Here is a 15,907-nt window from a genome sequence, read left to right on the forward strand (position 1 = left end):
CCCGTTCTCCGCACACACGGAGGGAGGGGTTTGCCCCACAACACCCGCATCATTTTAATTCTCCATTTAAAGACAGCGATGCGACACAACGATGGCACGTTTTAAAGCTCCTGTGCTTTTTTGCGCTCTCTCGTTCCCGAACCAGAGTACGCACAGCTGCAGTCGCCACCCCGCAGCGAGCACCCCAGCGGACCGCACCCGCCCGCACCCAGCGCTGCGCTTCCCCGGGGCCGTCCTCCGGGCGCACCGGGAGGACGAAGGCGTCTCTCCGGCACTCGTCACTTCGTGCTCGTGCCCCTAAATGTCAACTCCTCGCTGAGCCGCTTCACACAGCGGGAACCGAAGCCACGCCGTGACTCCGACCGCAGCCTCCCTGCGAGCCCCGCTCGGGGCCCCGCTCGCGCCGCCCGGTGCCTCCCGCTGCCGAGCCTCGCGGTGACGTCACACTGCGCCGCCGCCGCGTCACCGCCCCTGACCACGAGGCCGGGCGCGGGGTGCGGGCGGTGCGGGCGGTGAAGAGGCCGCGCTGCGGCCCCGCCCGCGGAGCTCGCGCCTGCGCAGCAGCGGCGGCCGGGCCCTGTCACCGCTCGGCGGCCGGAGGGTGCCTGCGGCGGGCGGGCCGGGCCGGGGCGCGGCCTCGCGGGAAGCGGACCGGACCGCAGCGCTTCGCGGGAAGCGGACCGGACCGCAGCGCCTCGCCACCGCCGGTGAGTGCCGCCGGGCCGGGACGTGCCGCTGGTCCTCTGCGGGCCCGGGCGCCGCCGCCCTTCGGCCCGCGGGGCGGCTGGGAAAGTGGACGGGGGTCGCGCTCGGCCCGCGGGGCCGGTGGGACGGCGGCTGTGGGAGCGGGGCGGGACGAGCGGCAATGCCCGCGGCGCGGGGCGGAGGCGCGGGGCTGCCGGTGGGCCGGGGAGGTTTAGGACCGTTACGGGCGACGCAGCTTGGGAGCTGTGGGGTGCGGTGAGGGGGCCTCGGAGCCTGGCGCCACCCCGTCGGAACGGGCGGAGGCCCCGCTCCGGGCTGCGCTCCGCCGCCGGGGCCGCCCCGGCCCCGCCCGCTCTCTCGGGACCCCAGCAGGGAGCTGCGCCCGAGGGAGGGGAACCGTGAAGGCCGTGCCGCAGGGTGACTGCCCTCGGCAGAGCGCGGGCGGGGTCCCGCCGAAGGGGGCAGCCGGGGCGGGCAGGGGCGTGCGGTGCAGCCCTCGGCATCGCCGGGCGCGCAGCCCGCGGCCGGGGCGCTTTGAGGGCGCGTTAGTGCCCGGCACGGCGGGGTTACACGGCCTGCGGGAAGCGTCCAGACCCTTCCTGCGCCGCTGTTACTCGCCCTCGGCTGGCAGAAAACGAGCTGGGTGGTTTCCCTCCCGTTCTCTGTTCGGAGCCGGCGTTGGGCTGCTTTTGACGTCCCGCACGGTAGTATCCAGCAGCTGACAATGTGAGTTGGCTTTCGTGGCTACGTACAGGGATAAAATACAACCTGGTTTGAGATCAAAGTGCAAAACTTCTTTGGCCACTGTCTCTTAAAAGAAAAAAAAAAAACAAGACAAATTCCCCCCCCCCCCCTTCCTTCTATGGAAATACATATCTTTTTCAATAGAAAGGAAGACTTTTCTTCTCTGTGCCCCGCTGGAGATGGAGATAAGTCTTGACTGTGAAAATCTTGAAGCACTATAATCATACATCTTTTCTAACTTCTTGTGTTGCAGCTTGAAGCTTGCATTGAAGTCACTGCTACAGATGTGTGAAGTTTGCTGTTGCATAGCTATGTCATAACTGAAGGCACCTTCATTCTGATGTCCCCTTCTGAATGTGGTAGGATATAGCTAGGGCAATATTTGACCATGCGTCATCTCCTGAGATAGGTAAACAGAACGCAATGTATTTTAAGCTGTTTGGCTGTTTTGGGGTTTCTTTGGTGTTTTATGAGATCACAAAAATAAGCATCTTGTTTACTGCATTTTGACTTTTGCAGGAAAAAATAGTTCATCCTGTTGTGCTGGTAAGAATTCTGCCCTTCTTTGGTTTCTGTAACACTTAGGTGCTAACTGATGGTTTGCTTCTCTGAGCAGTTTTATATTTAGGTGGTTTATACTCGTTAGGACCCTGCAGAATGTAAGACTGAAGGCATTTGTAGCACATTGTATTCCATGTTCCATCACTCATGCTCTCTTCCAAATAATGGCCACAGATGAAAATTTATAGCAATTTTACACTGTATTGCATTGATTTTTAAATTGCTCTGAAAATGTGAGGAAACTTACTGTCACGAAGTGTAGTGTAAGTAATAGAAAACATTGTCATAAATTCTTCATCTGCAATACTGAAAATGAAAGAGAAATGTAGCTTTGTAGCCTTTCCAAATAGGTACAGAGTCTGTCAGCACAAATACAGGTAACTGCAATTGAGGTACGAGGGCTGGAGGTTTGCATGGGGGAGCTGGCGTATGTGGCCTCCTGTTACTGCAGAGTACCTATGAAGCTGTAGCCTGTGTTGATGGCAGTGCAAGATGGGGGACTTGAGTTTCAGTTATGTATTTTCTTTTAAATTGTAAGTTCATTTGACTCACAGTTTTTTAAACATAACGATTGATGCATCATATTATTCTTTGCATAACTGGATTGATCAGAGCTGACCAATTTTTTCCAAGCTATGAGTCAAGTGTTGTTTTTGGAGATGATCTTGAGGCCACACACAGTGCTTTCAGGTGTCCTGCAACTCCTAGTGTAAAGAAACTTACCTGTACTGTCTCCTTAGAAGATGTCTGAGGTCATTTCCACTGGCTAGAGGTGGTCGTGACTGCCATTTGTATAGGTCTGCATTAGGCATTAGAGAAGTTTTACAGAGAATGATATTTTAAATTTTTGAAACAAAGTTTTATAAAACCGAGGACCTGCACATCTTAAAAGTTGTATCTGAAATGGGAAGGGAAGCATTCTACTGCAGAGTCAATGTAAACGCTGTCCAAGAAAGTAAATCTCACACTTAAACATTGTTCAATGTTTCAATATATTGGTATATAGAAAGCCAACTCGTGGATTACGTGCTGTATAGAAGATAACATAAACATTAGGGACAATACTGAAAAACTACATTTTGCTTTTTTTTTGAACAGCTACCCAGAAGAGGATATTCTAGAAAAGTGAAATTGGAAGATCTCTGTGATCAAGAGAAGCATAAACATGTTGTGCTGGGGAAATGCATCTTTTGGACAGCTTGGATTGGGTGGAATTGATGAAGAGATTGTTTTAGAACCCAGAAAAAGTGACTTTTTCTTAAACAAAAGGGTCAGAGATGTAGGATGTGGACTGAGACATACTGTTTTTGTCCTGGATGATGGGACTGTTTATACATGTGGATGCAATGATCTAGGACAACTAGGGCATGAAAAAGCCAGGAAAAGACCCGGTGAGTTTAAGAGTAATGAATTGTAGAGAGAACATGTGGTTGTACGTGTATTTTTTGTTTCATTATGCTACATCAAACCCAAGAGTGGCAGTTTCTATGTGTGTGCTGAATTGTATGCACAGTAGTTCTTCCACGAATGGGCATACTTTTGACTTGAAAAGCGTTCCTTCGCTTGGATTGCATCTTGTGACAGTTGGAAACAACCAACCGTGAAAGATGGTGTCCTCCCATACTTTTGCCTGACGTAAATCTGGACAGTGCCACAATTTTTGATTTCCAGCATGGAATCACTTTACCTATGGCCATGGGAGACTCAGTGGCTGTTTTTAATCTCGAGGGGAGGTGACCTGCTTCAATACATGGCTTAGCGTTGTACTATAGGTATGGGTTTGGCTACTGGAATATGGTAGAAGTGAATATTTGGCATACCAGAGTTGAGAAACATGCTGTGTGTTTTTACCTGTCTAATACGTGATGTAGAGCAGGTCTGATTAAAGCTATGTTCTTAATTTTCTTTTTTTTAAGAACTAAAAATAAAACTTTTGATAAAAGGCTTTTCAGCACGTGCAGTGCTATATACAGGAAGAGGATTTGGAAAAGCCAAAAGGATGCAGTGTAATACTTCTTTGGGCTTTTTTCTTCCTGTCTGTGTTATATGCATGTTTCTTCTTGCTAGTGTGGGTCTATAGCAAAAGTGGGTAAACATCCTGCAGGGACTGCAGAGGAGTGTGCACATGGGCTCCCTTCAGAGCCGTGCATGTGAGTCATATCTGCGTGCTACTGAGAGACGGGGAACAGTGCTGCTGACAGTACTTACAGCATAACGTGAGCAAAGCGAAAAGACTTAGTAAGAGGTTATTCTAATCACTGCTATGGCAATTTTACGGGTTACTTGGCACAATAATTAATACCAATATTTCAAATGGAAATAAGGCATTATGCAATATTTTAGTAGTTCTCCTTTATTTCAGAGTTTTGGATTTGGTGCCAAGTAAAGATTTTTTTTGTGTAGTTGATATGTAACTTTTAAAACTAATTTGGACTTCTATTGGGAAACAGTAAATGGATATTAAAGCTGATAAACTTTAATCCTGTGCAAACATCAGCTTCATGAACATGAATAGAAACTCAGCTTGTCAGACTTACTCTGAATACTTGTTACCCTCTTTGAAAATGATGCTGATTTGTCTTTTAAATCTAAAAGTTACAACAAAAATATGTGACTTAATATTTGTTTTTTTTTTACAACAGCCTTGTATGAGCTTTCATATGTAATGGACAAACACCTGCTATAATTTTTTTTTTTTTAACATGCTCAGACACAGCAGTTATGAGGATTGTGATGTCCTCCTTAATTTTTCTTTCATCTGGAGGTTCCTGACAATACTATTGAATGTTCTAATGTGAAGTCAGTGCACGGGATAACTTTACTTGTGCAGTCTGAAGAGGCTCAGTACCTTTACAAATGGGTGGATGCTCTCTTTTGACTGTATTTCTGCTAATGGAAGATAATTTTGTCACTGACTGCGTGTCTTTGCCACCTCAGTGTCACCAGCAGCACTGTTTCGCTGTGCCTTCTCCCTTTCCTCCCCACAGAGCTCTGCTTGCCCTAGGGATTGTGTGAATGTTCCTTAATCCATATTAGGCAAAGTCAGCCTGGCTGGTTTAGCAGCTGGTGGAGATAGTCTGAGCTAATCTGCGTGCTGCTTCCTGAACTGGAGAGTGCTTACATGATCTCTTCCACTGGCAGAGCCTGTGGAGGCCCTAATGGGCTGAATTGATGGTGACCTCTTTAATCAGACCAGCTGTTTAAAAAAATGAACGCAGTCTGCTTCCTGTGTTACTTTATTTTGGAAACTGAGTGCCTGTCATGTTGCAGATACTATTAGCTGCTGTTTTGAAATTGAATTAGACTGTGCTAGGCTGTGTTTACAGCATGTGTTACAGTGATGATCCACAGGCTTTTCCAGTGCTGTACCATTCTTAGGCAGGAATAGAATTTATGTGTTTGAAAACTGTGTGTAAAATGTCCGAGCAGGCTCTTATTTAAGGGGACTGTTGAAAATTCCAGCTTTGATGATAGGCCCTGGTGATATTTCTCCACTTTGCTGTTGCTGAAATGAAAATGTTAGACTTCTGATCACAAATCATAAGCACCAAAACAAACTTTGAATTTTTCCAAATGTATTCAAAAGGTACTGATGCAGGCTACTGGAAAAAAATCACAGATATTTTAGTGTTTGCTTTTCAGAGGTGTGCACTGTATATCTAGAAAAATTACTGTCTAAGATCTGTTTGTACAATATTTTGCATTATAAAGAGGACATTGTGTAGCTCATTGCAAAATCACTAGCTTTAGTCTTTAATTTGCCCTGCCTTGTTTTGCGGGCTTCTTTGTTAATAATGAATAGGTGAATTTAATTTGCTGTGGTGGAATGTTTTCCTCTTACATAATGTCTACACGTGTAGTCATTTGACAGTAATCTATTTGACCTAATGTTAATTGAGTTTCTGCACTCATTTTCAGATGACAAGATTAGAAGGAACCATTATGATCAAGCAGCAGTTTTTGTGCACTTCTGTATATTGCTCCAGATACAATTGTTGTTTGGTTACTTTGGGGTGTCAAATCTAACTTCTCCTAGAACAGCGTGCTTATAATTTTAAATAAGGGATATTTTGGCAGACTTCGGGCTTATTTCTGTGTCGTTTCAATTGATATCTTAGTACTGAGTATAACTGTCTTGAACAACACTAGCTTGTTGTTTTTTTTAAACAATTAATTTATTTTTCTTTCTTTCTTAGAGCATGTTGGTGCACTGGATGCCCAAAATATTGTAGCTGTATCATGTGGAGAAGCCCACACTCTTGCATTAAATGACAAGGGTCAAGTGTATGCTTGGGGTCTGGCTACTGACGGACAGCTTGGCTTGCCGGGAACAGAGGAATGTGTCAGAGTGCCCAGGTTAAAAATAATTAGTATATAATAAGTTATTTTTTTGAAAAAATGTGCTTAAATAGCATTGGTTAAGCTATTCTGCTGTTGTAATTAAAAACACACATTAGAAAGTGTATTTTAGCTATGACACTTGCATGCTGTAGACAGTTGCCTTTCTCAAAAAGTCAGCTTATGTGAGAAGTGTGTTATGGGTTTGGTTAGTTGTGTTTTTTTTTCTTTCTTTTTTTATTTTTTTTTTTAATAGTAATCTACTAAGAATGGGAGTTGTGTTGGAGAAGTAGGATGGGTATTTTAAGAATGTAAATGAGGATTTATAACTGCCGTTTAAGAGAAGTTAAAGAGAAGTAGAATGTTAAACTTTCAAAGCCAGTTGTGGGAGTGCATTTGAAGAAAGTACGCTTGCTTATCTGATCTTCGTACTTCAGTTTTCACCCCGAGGATTTTTAGCCGAGATCAGATAATACGCCTTCTAGTTATAAAAATGAATGCTAGCCAGATGCACTTGCTTGTGTTCAGAATGCCGAAAGCATTCCAGCTCGCTGAAGTCCACGTTTTTACTCTGATGAATAGGTTCAATGAAATCAGTAAACTGGCTGTAGCAGTAAGATTATATGTTTGCAAGCTGGAGGTTTTCTTTTCTAATTTTCTTTTTTACATAGGAAAAAGACACACGAAAGTAACAATTCCTTGGAACATGAGTAATTTACAACTTTGTCAAGTGTGTCTGTGACATATGTATAAATATGAAAGATACAAATAACTAATAGAAAGGTTATTTATTTCTGTATCAAATTTAAAAGCCTGTAGGCCTTTCAGAAGCTCCCGTTTTTCTCATCAAAAGTTGAAATTATACTAGATTTAATGCACATTTGTATGTATTGCAACTTCTTTATAATATTGTGCAATACTTAATAGCTCTGTAAACTGAAGTTTTGATTGAAATTAATGTTAGTAGAGGTGAAAAATTGAGTGTTCAAATTTTAACAGAATGTAATTCAGTCTTTATAGCTAGTATTGATATGAAGAAGGTTGTAAAGCCATTTTTCTTTTGGAAACTAGAAAGTAAGAATCATTTCCTTCTTGCATCCAGTATTCATTTCCTCCATTCAGCTATGTGATATCTCCTTCCTAGCACATGAAGCTCCCTAATTCTTCATTATGGTCTTTTACTGGCTTTATTAATTTGAAAATAAGACAGAACCTGTCTTTGAAAGTGTTAGAAAAGAAGCAGTTTTGACTTAAGACTTCACTAAATAAATTTAAAGTTCGGATATTTAAATTAGTTTCATATCTACTTCAGTGAAGAGGTTTCACTTTTTATATATTACCCTTTGATGTGACTTTATATTTGATACCATGACCTAATAGCTTAATTCTTTCTCTTGTTTTCTTACCCTGATAGAAATATTAAGAGCTTATCAGAGATCCAAATTGTTCAAGTTGCTTGTGGTTATTATCACTCGCTAGCACTCTCAAAAGGTAAGCCAAATACTTCCAGAGTTTTGTGTGATTTGTTACCAGGTGATTCTAAAGGTTTCAACATTTATTTTGTCTTTTCTAAAAATGAAATGTTTTTTTAAAACATGGTACCGCTCCACGCAGATGGGATTTCAAGTTGGTAGGGGAAGTGTAATTTAATGATGGAAGCTTGAATTTAAAAAATAAATGTACAAACGAATGTTGTGTTGTTCTGCTTGTTTTCTTAGCTTTTTGCTTTTTATCATCACGCTTTCGTGTAATTTCCTTTTTAAATTCATTTTTGTTTCTCTCTCCTTTTTTTTTTGTCCCTTTTCTTTTTCATCCTGCTAGCATGCTATTTTGTCACTAGTCTGTTTTAACCTGTAACTTCGAGTTACTGAGGCTTGCAGGCAGTGACTTCCTAGGCTGCTTTTCTGTTGCAAAGCCTCTGTTTTGTTGGTGCTTCTATAGTTAAAGTGTAATGTCACATTATAACCCACCATTTCAAAGGTTTAAACATCTGTCTTCAAGATTTTGCTGGGACTATGAGAACATACTTAGCTGGCCTCACTCATGTAAGAATATTGCATGTCTAGTTAGTGGAGCTATCTGGAAATTAATGTGAATTTAAATTTGCTGCTTGTTTGTTTCCTCGTCACAAAGGAGAGTTGTGGCCAAAACTTCCATTTGGAAGAAGTGGCTGCTGGATGGGGTTAATGGCAACTTAGAAACCCAAAACAAAAATTCTAGAAAGATTCTTAACAGTGTGAGGTTAAAATATAAACTGAGTAAGTGTGTGTGGTGGGGGGGGGGGGAGGCATTAATTGTATGCTGAATGATTTTTTTTTTCCTTTAAATGTAATAGTTTATACTGGCTATATGTGCCTTGATTCTGTATGTGACTTTTTGTGGGCTCATACTGAGTGTTTTCTGTGCTGTTAGGTATTCCCAGGTGCCTTTACCATTAGAACCTAGTGAGATTCCTTTGTTTTCAGGACAGGCAGACAGAGATTTACAAATAACCCTTTGCCTGGGTTAAGATCAGAGTGTGGGGAGTATCAGGATTGTGCTGTTAAGCATTCTGTTGGTCAGAGGTGCAAGAATATAATAGGAGTTTGTAATTTAAAATTCACTCAGTGTTTTAAATAGTTACAAGCTTCAAGTGCAGCATCACTATCCCATTGCCAGTTCATGGATTTGCAACTCTATGTTTCTGTTCTTCACATGCATTGTAGGGTGGGGTTTTGTTGTTTGGGTTTTTTTTTCCCGGTTTGTAAGAGAACCTGCAGAAATACTTGCAATGTAGCAAAGTCAATCACAGTTATGGCCTTAAAAATAGACCCACACAGGGAGGAAAATGGTATGAACTTACCTGAATGGGGCATTTTGAGAGGAGACTTTGTAGTGGTTTTAGATCTATATATGGGATATTGATCAGGTGGATTAGTTCGTGTGATTATAAATGATTGGCATAGGATTTCTTTGGTGTTAGGAAGATGGTTTTGTATTTTTATATGGTGGTGGTTTGGTGTTTTTTTTTGTCTGGTTGGGTTTTGGTTTGGTTTTTTGGTTGTTGTTTAAATAAATAAGTAAAATCTGGGAAATACGTACACCAGGGGATGAATTTCTTTGGCTTCCATCTTGATAAAACTGTAATTGGAAAGATGGAGGTAGGAGAGACATAGGAAACATTGCTGCTTGAAAATAATGTTACTGTTTGAAACGTATTGCATCAGCAAAAGCAAAATATCCTTGTGATTAGGTGTAGATCTTTAGGATAGTAAATACCTTGGCAAAATGTTGATTGTTCAGTAGAACATTTTCTTTTGGAGGCAATCTTAACATAAATAGCTCTCTGATTTGTGATTCTTCAAAGTGTTTTATTCTTTATAAGGCATCAGGTGACATTATAAACTTTGTTCTTCATTGATCGTATCATTGATACAATATTTTAAAATTCAAAATATATCACTTAAATTGTATGTGAAAACTATGTTACCATATAAAAGCTTAAATGAGGCTTGTGATTGGAAATTGGAAATTTTTGCATATCCAGTATGCAACCTCAACAAGATTCTGCATAAAAATATATGCAGTAGTGGAACTCCCAATGGAACAGCATCATGCTTAGTAATAACCAAACTCAACTTATCTAACACTGTTGAAACTGGAATGTTAAGAGCAGTTTTGAGGGTTTTGAATGTGATTTAAATACTTTTGGACTGATTAAATACTTGAGTTGAATCTCTGCAAACTACACGAGAATGCTTTGCTTCAAAAATCGGTAATTCGTACACATTTTCAAACTCAAATTATTTGAAGAGTAACTGTCTAACTTTTAGCTTTTCTTACAGTAAATCAACTTATATATAATTAAACTATATTGATTGTATTTCTTGTTTGTTTTTTTTCCTTTAAACAGGAAGTGAAGTGTTTTCCTGGGGACAAAACAAATACGGCCAGCTGGGTTTAGGTTATGAGTATAAAAAACAAACCTCACCACAAGTGATCAAATCTCTGCTGGGAATCCCTTTCGCACAGATTGCAGCAGGAGGAGCTCATAGTTTTGTACTAACTCTTTCTGGAGCCATTTTTGGATGGGGACGCAACAAATTTGGGCAACTGGGTCTTAATGATGATAATGGTAAGTAAACATCACTTCAGTAAAATTTCATGCCAAAGGTCTTGGTTTGTGGATCTAAAGACAGCAGTATTGCTAGAAAAGGAGCAGACAGAACAAACCTTTGTTGAATATTGTCGGAGAGTGCTGAGGTCGTGTGAGATCGCGTAAGGAAGACGTAGAGGTGTTTTCTCAGCTGTTTTGCAGTGAAAATTCTGACAGTGTTCTGTTGAAATTCTAGCCTGCTGGACTTGTTTTCTTTACCTGTTTTAGATTTTTCTGTGACTTAAACTTTCTGAATGGGATTGAATTAAGATACTGTGCAGTAGTTACAGTTTGAACTGAATTTTAGGTAGGTGAAATTGCTTGACAAAACTAGTAATCTGTCAAAACTATTTGGTTGTTCTTAGTAGACACATTTAAGGCATCTTCATTGTTTTACTGCCATGTGGTTATCTGCCTTTCTCAGGCCACTTTTGATAATCATTCATGATTTTCAGCTAACCATTTCCAAAACTTCCTCTACTAGGGTGTTGATACTCATTAATGACTTTAAGCAAGGAGTTAGGCTAGACAAAAAATCATTTCCTTGTTAGTTGTATTGCGTTACGTGCACACTCTCCACGTGCAGGGCTCCAAGGTGGCAGCATAGCTATCAGTTTCCTGCAATATACACTTTGGTACAGAATAATCTGTAGCTAGTTTCATGAATTCAGATTTTCTCACTGGTTCATTGTTCTCAACACCATTTAAAATAAGAAAAGTGTGTTGTAGTTAAAATGTGTATCTGAATGCTTTAAATCTGGTCACACTCATGTAGTAAGAGAATTAAACATACTTTTCAGAAATCAAATTTTCGTGGGGGACTTCAGTTGCTTATGCATATTCTTTGGAATATGTATGACCCCATTTTTTTAATATAGCATCACTTCTCAGTAAAATCCCTTTTTTGATGTCTTGATAGGGCTGCTTCCAGGCATCTTAGCGTACCTGACAAATTAGACGTTAGCATAAACATTTTAAAAAATTGCCGTTGTGCAGCTGGATGACAAAGTTGATTTGTTTTGGTGATGGAAGGAAGTTTGTTGTGCTTCCTAATTAGTCAGTGTTCTGTTCTATTATACATTTAGGAATACTAAACTGTGACCAACTGATACCAGCTTATAGGAACACTTTAAAAACATGAAGCACATAAAGAACCCCAAACAAGTGTCATTTATTTTCTTTTCTCATGGCCAATGGCAGGTCTAACATACTGTTCAATATTTCATGATTTATGTATTGACATCTGATGATATGCTAGTGAAAATGAGACTATTTGCTGCAAAGTATTTCAGTATGGTTGTGTCTCTCTTTCTGGAATAACACTTCTGTCTCAGAGATACATAAACTCAGTCACAATAATTGCATTATGCTAGCAAATTTAAAGTGCTTGTTTGACTGAAACCAAATTAGAACAAATGAGCAGAACTACTTGTTTTCTGATTTTTATTTTCAAAATAAACTGTGTACTGCTGTATTAAACCTTTCAGACAGGTACGTTCCTACGCTGCTAAAGTCACTGAGAACTCAGAAGGTTGTTCATATATGTTGTGGAGAAGATCATACAGCTGCTCTTACAAAGGTACAGTATTTAAAGATATGTTTAGGCTTTGATTTTTTGTAATGTTTTCAGGAGAAGATGCTACCTGAATAGGAAATAATAAACTTCCGCATAAAATTTCTTCAAAGTTTATTGGATTAAGTTGAGGAAACACTGGAAGAATGGTTACATATTTGAAAAAACTTACCAAATACAAGAAGTCTTTCTGTAGTTTTACATTTTTTTCAGATTTGGTAAAATTGAGCATACAAAATATAGCACTTTTTATATGGCAGTGCATGTTGTATTATTAAAATTGTGCAGATATTGAAATTTAGGTAGGTGTATCCTAAAGCAATTAGCTGTTTTCTGACTGTAATGCTGCTAGCATTGCTGTTATCCTGATCAGACTAAATTAAACACTGGGGAGATTGGTGTGTGTGGTTTCAAGTTTTCTTAGTGAATTGCTATTTGCTGTTGTGGTGGGTCGACCCTGGCTGGATGCCCGGTGCCCACCAAAGCCACTCTATCACTCCCCTCCTCAGCTGGGCAGGGGAGAGAAAATGTAATGAAAGTGATCAAAAGTCAGAGTAGGGTAATGAGAAACCAAATCTTAAATCCAAATCTTAAAACTAAATCACCTTCCCCCCACCCCTCCCTTCTTCCTGGGCTCAACTTCACTCCCGAATTCTCTACCTCCTCTCCCGTGCAGCAGAGTGGGACAAGGAATGGGGGTTGTGGTCAGTTCATCACGTGTTGTCTCTGCTGCTCCTTCCTCCTTGCTCTATTCCCCTGCTCCAGTGTGGGGTCCCTCCCACAGGAGACAGTCCTCCACAAACTTCTCCAACATGAGTCCTTCCCACGGGCTGCCGTTCTTCACGAACCGCTCCAGTGTGGGTCCCTTCCATGGGATGCAGTCCTTCAGGAACAGACTGCTCCAGCGTGGGTCCCCCACGGGGTCACAAGTCCTGCCAGCAAACCTGCTCCAGCGTGGGCTCCTCCATGGGGCTACAGGTCTTCCCTGCTCCAGTGTGGGCTTCCCCCGGGGTCACAGCCTCCTTTGGGCACCCACCTGCTCTGGCGTGGGGGCCTCCATGGGCTGCAGGTGGATATCTGCTCCACCATGGACCTCCATGGGCTGCAGGGGCACAGCCTGCCTCACCATGGTCTTCATCATGGGCTGTAGGGGAATCTCTGCTCTGGTGCCTGGAGCATCTTCTCCCTCTCCTTCACTGACCTTGCTCTCTGCAGAGTTGTTTCTCTCACATATTGTCACTCTTTTTCTTCTGGCTGCTGTTGTGCAGCAGTTCTTTCTGTACTATTGGCAAACCAATAGAAGAAACTGAAGATTTACATAATCCACTAGTAAGTATTATAGTGTGAGATTCCATGAAAAATTAGTCATTCCTTTCAAGGCCGATTTGGGAAAAAAGCATGTATTCTGTGTCAGTGTGGCATGTTCATACAGAGTTGTAGGAATTGATTAAAACAGAGAGCTGAAATGTGTCAAATTGCCTTATACATAACTGTTGGCTAAATGCATCGTTTGGAGTAACATAGAGTGTATAACACTAGTGCTCTTTCTTACACTCATTTTAGTGACAAATAGTGTATTTCAAGCATCAAGTGATGATAACTACCTTTATTTTGTGGTGGGCAAAATAATACACATTTTACTTAAAATTATTGACTTCTGTACTTTTCTTCCTGTGTTTTGATAGTTGGATTAGACTTTGACATTTAGGTGTAAATCAGTATCATTTTGACATTTCCTGTTCATCACTCAAGAAAATGTATCGATTTATAAACAGAATATTTTGAGCTTACTACTGATAGCAGAAAACAATTTTGGCTGCTCAAGATCTGGGCAATGGCTAAATATCCATTTCATGTCTGAATCTGTTGAATTCAGAGTATTGTAGAAGGCATTAGAATTACAAAAGTAGTTATTTTTAATGTTTTATTTCTGAAGAAAAAAATCTGTGTTTACTTACTTTTGCAAAATGCATGGGGTTTTTGAACGTGTTAGTTTGACTTTTTACACTGGAACAAGTGAAAAGTTGTTTTGAAGAATATGATCTGCCTAAATGTGGTCATACTTTTGTTGTTTATACATGCTTAATTTTCTACAGTGAAAAGACAAGACTGTTCACAAACAATTGCTTTTTGTCCTAAAAATATCCTCTCACTTTGACTCAGAAAATGCGGCAACTTTGCAATCCTGAAATTGATATTGAGGTATTGTGCAAGGTGGAAATATAGAATGTAGAGAAAACAGCTATCTGTAGCTTGCGTTCTAAATGTTTTTCCCTTTTTAATGTATAGGAGGTAACTTCAAACTTGCTTTAAAGCTGATGGACTCGATTAAGATACTGAATTTACTGTAAATGTTTCTATAAATTACTTGCGTCACCCATTTGTATAGCTCCATTCTCCCATGCATAATAGGCCTTGCAGAACAAGGGGGTTTGTTTTATAATTTTTGTAGACAGTACTATGTATATGTGCAAGCATTCTTCAAGTCCTGAAATTCAGAAAAACCTGTCACTGTTTGTTATCCGGATTCAGTGAATGAGGCTGTTGGTTTTTCTCAGCACACGCTGCCATTTTAATGATGATTTCCAGCAGAGGTCCAGTCTGATGCAGGGTAGACTTGAAATAAAGAGCTTTACAATTTCAAAGCATTTGAAAATGGAAAGTTTTAAAGCTGTTGTAAGGTAAGTCATGTAGCTTCTGAAAATGTTTCTGATTCAACATTCTTTTGTTTAGGTTTTTGGTTAATTTCTTGATTGAATTAATCAAAAACACTTTTAAAGAATGACTTGCCTTACAACAATGTTGAAATTTTCTAGTTTCTGATGCTTTCAAATAATGAAGCTGACTATTTCAGTCATACTCTGCATCAAGGGCAGCTTCCTATTTAGTAATTGCCTTTAAATTTATATTCAGTATTTAAAAGCAAAAGTGTACTTTTTTTTTAATAGTGTGAGTTTATATACTGTTGTAGTTCATCAAGAAAACTGAAAAAGAGGGAAAACGAGGATTAGTATCTATTAATGACACAAGTTAATGGCAGGATTATTGTATAATGTGGAGAGTACAAGAAGGCAATTTGACATGAATAAGGTAATACTCGATAGCTGTGCCACATTTTCGTAACTGCGATTAACTTGTGACCCTTCTGTGTCTCGTGGCCCTCTTGTGCATGTGTATTTTCTCTCCTTTCCCCACAATTCCAAGATCATCAGACAAGGAGATTTATTAAACCCCTATTTCTGTTTATGCTGTCATTTTAATGCAGATGATTTATTTGTTTAGGAAGGTGGGGTTTTTACATTTGGAGCTGGAGGCTATGGTCAGTTGGGTCATAACTCTACCAGCCATGAGATAAACCCAAGGAAAGTTTTTGAACTTATGGGAAGTGTTGTGACGCAAATCACTTGTGGCAGGTAAGGTCTATTCTGTGCTAGCACTATGAATCTTATCCATTACTTGTTTTGTATAAAACTTCATATATATTGTAGTATGAAGTGGTTTTTTTTTTACCCTTTGTGGTTAGGGAAGACAAGATGGTCTCTAAGAAAAGATAGTTAGAGACCTTGCTGGGATTCTAGAAACATTCAGTAGAAGAACTAAAGGAAGTTACACTTTTTGAGAGGCTCTGATTTTCCAAGCTGAAAGTGTGAATAATCAGTGTGACGTGTGAAGGTGTTGTTTATTGCTGTCACTTTATCATTTTCTATTAAAGAACAAGTGTGTTTGGGGACGTACGCGAGCATCACTGAGGATAAGTGTAAAATTTGGAAACATAACTTGTTTTGTGAAATACCTGTAATACCGTACAGCACTTCGGTTCCTAATGGGTTTTTTTTCTGTGTATTCTAATA

The 15,907-nt window shown here is 40.5% G+C and overlaps 1 protein-coding gene across 2 annotated transcripts in view; it reads left to right on the top strand.

Annotated features, from left to right (window-relative positions):
* The first annotated feature begins 599 nt into the window (after window positions 1–599).
* Window positions 600–15,907, top strand: part of HERC4 (HECT and RLD domain containing E3 ubiquitin protein ligase 4) — a 37,433-nt gene continuing 22,125 nt past the window's right edge. Inside the window, exons 1-8 of one of the 2 annotated variants that reach the window (XM_068416568.1) lie at window positions 600–707; window positions 1,703–1,858; window positions 3,109–3,401; window positions 6,207–6,366; window positions 7,763–7,839; window positions 10,241–10,462; window positions 11,971–12,062; window positions 15,339–15,469. In XM_068416568.1, coding sequence (XP_068272669.1) covers window positions 3,176–3,401; window positions 6,207–6,366; window positions 7,763–7,839; window positions 10,241–10,462; window positions 11,971–12,062; window positions 15,339–15,469 — 908 coding nt within the window. In that variant the 5' untranslated portion in view covers window positions 600–707; window positions 1,703–1,858; window positions 3,109–3,175. The remainder of the gene's footprint in view (window positions 708–1,702; window positions 1,859–3,108; window positions 3,402–6,206; window positions 6,367–7,762; window positions 7,840–10,240; window positions 10,463–11,970; window positions 12,063–15,338; window positions 15,470–15,907) is intronic. The other variant, XM_068416567.1, reaches the window with a different exon arrangement.

Source organism: Nyctibius grandis, chromosome 20 (genome assembly GCF_013368605.1).
Source record: "Nyctibius grandis isolate bNycGra1 chromosome 20, bNycGra1.pri, whole genome shotgun sequence".
Lineage (NCBI taxonomy): Eukaryota > Metazoa > Chordata > Aves > Nyctibiiformes > Nyctibiidae > Nyctibius > Nyctibius grandis.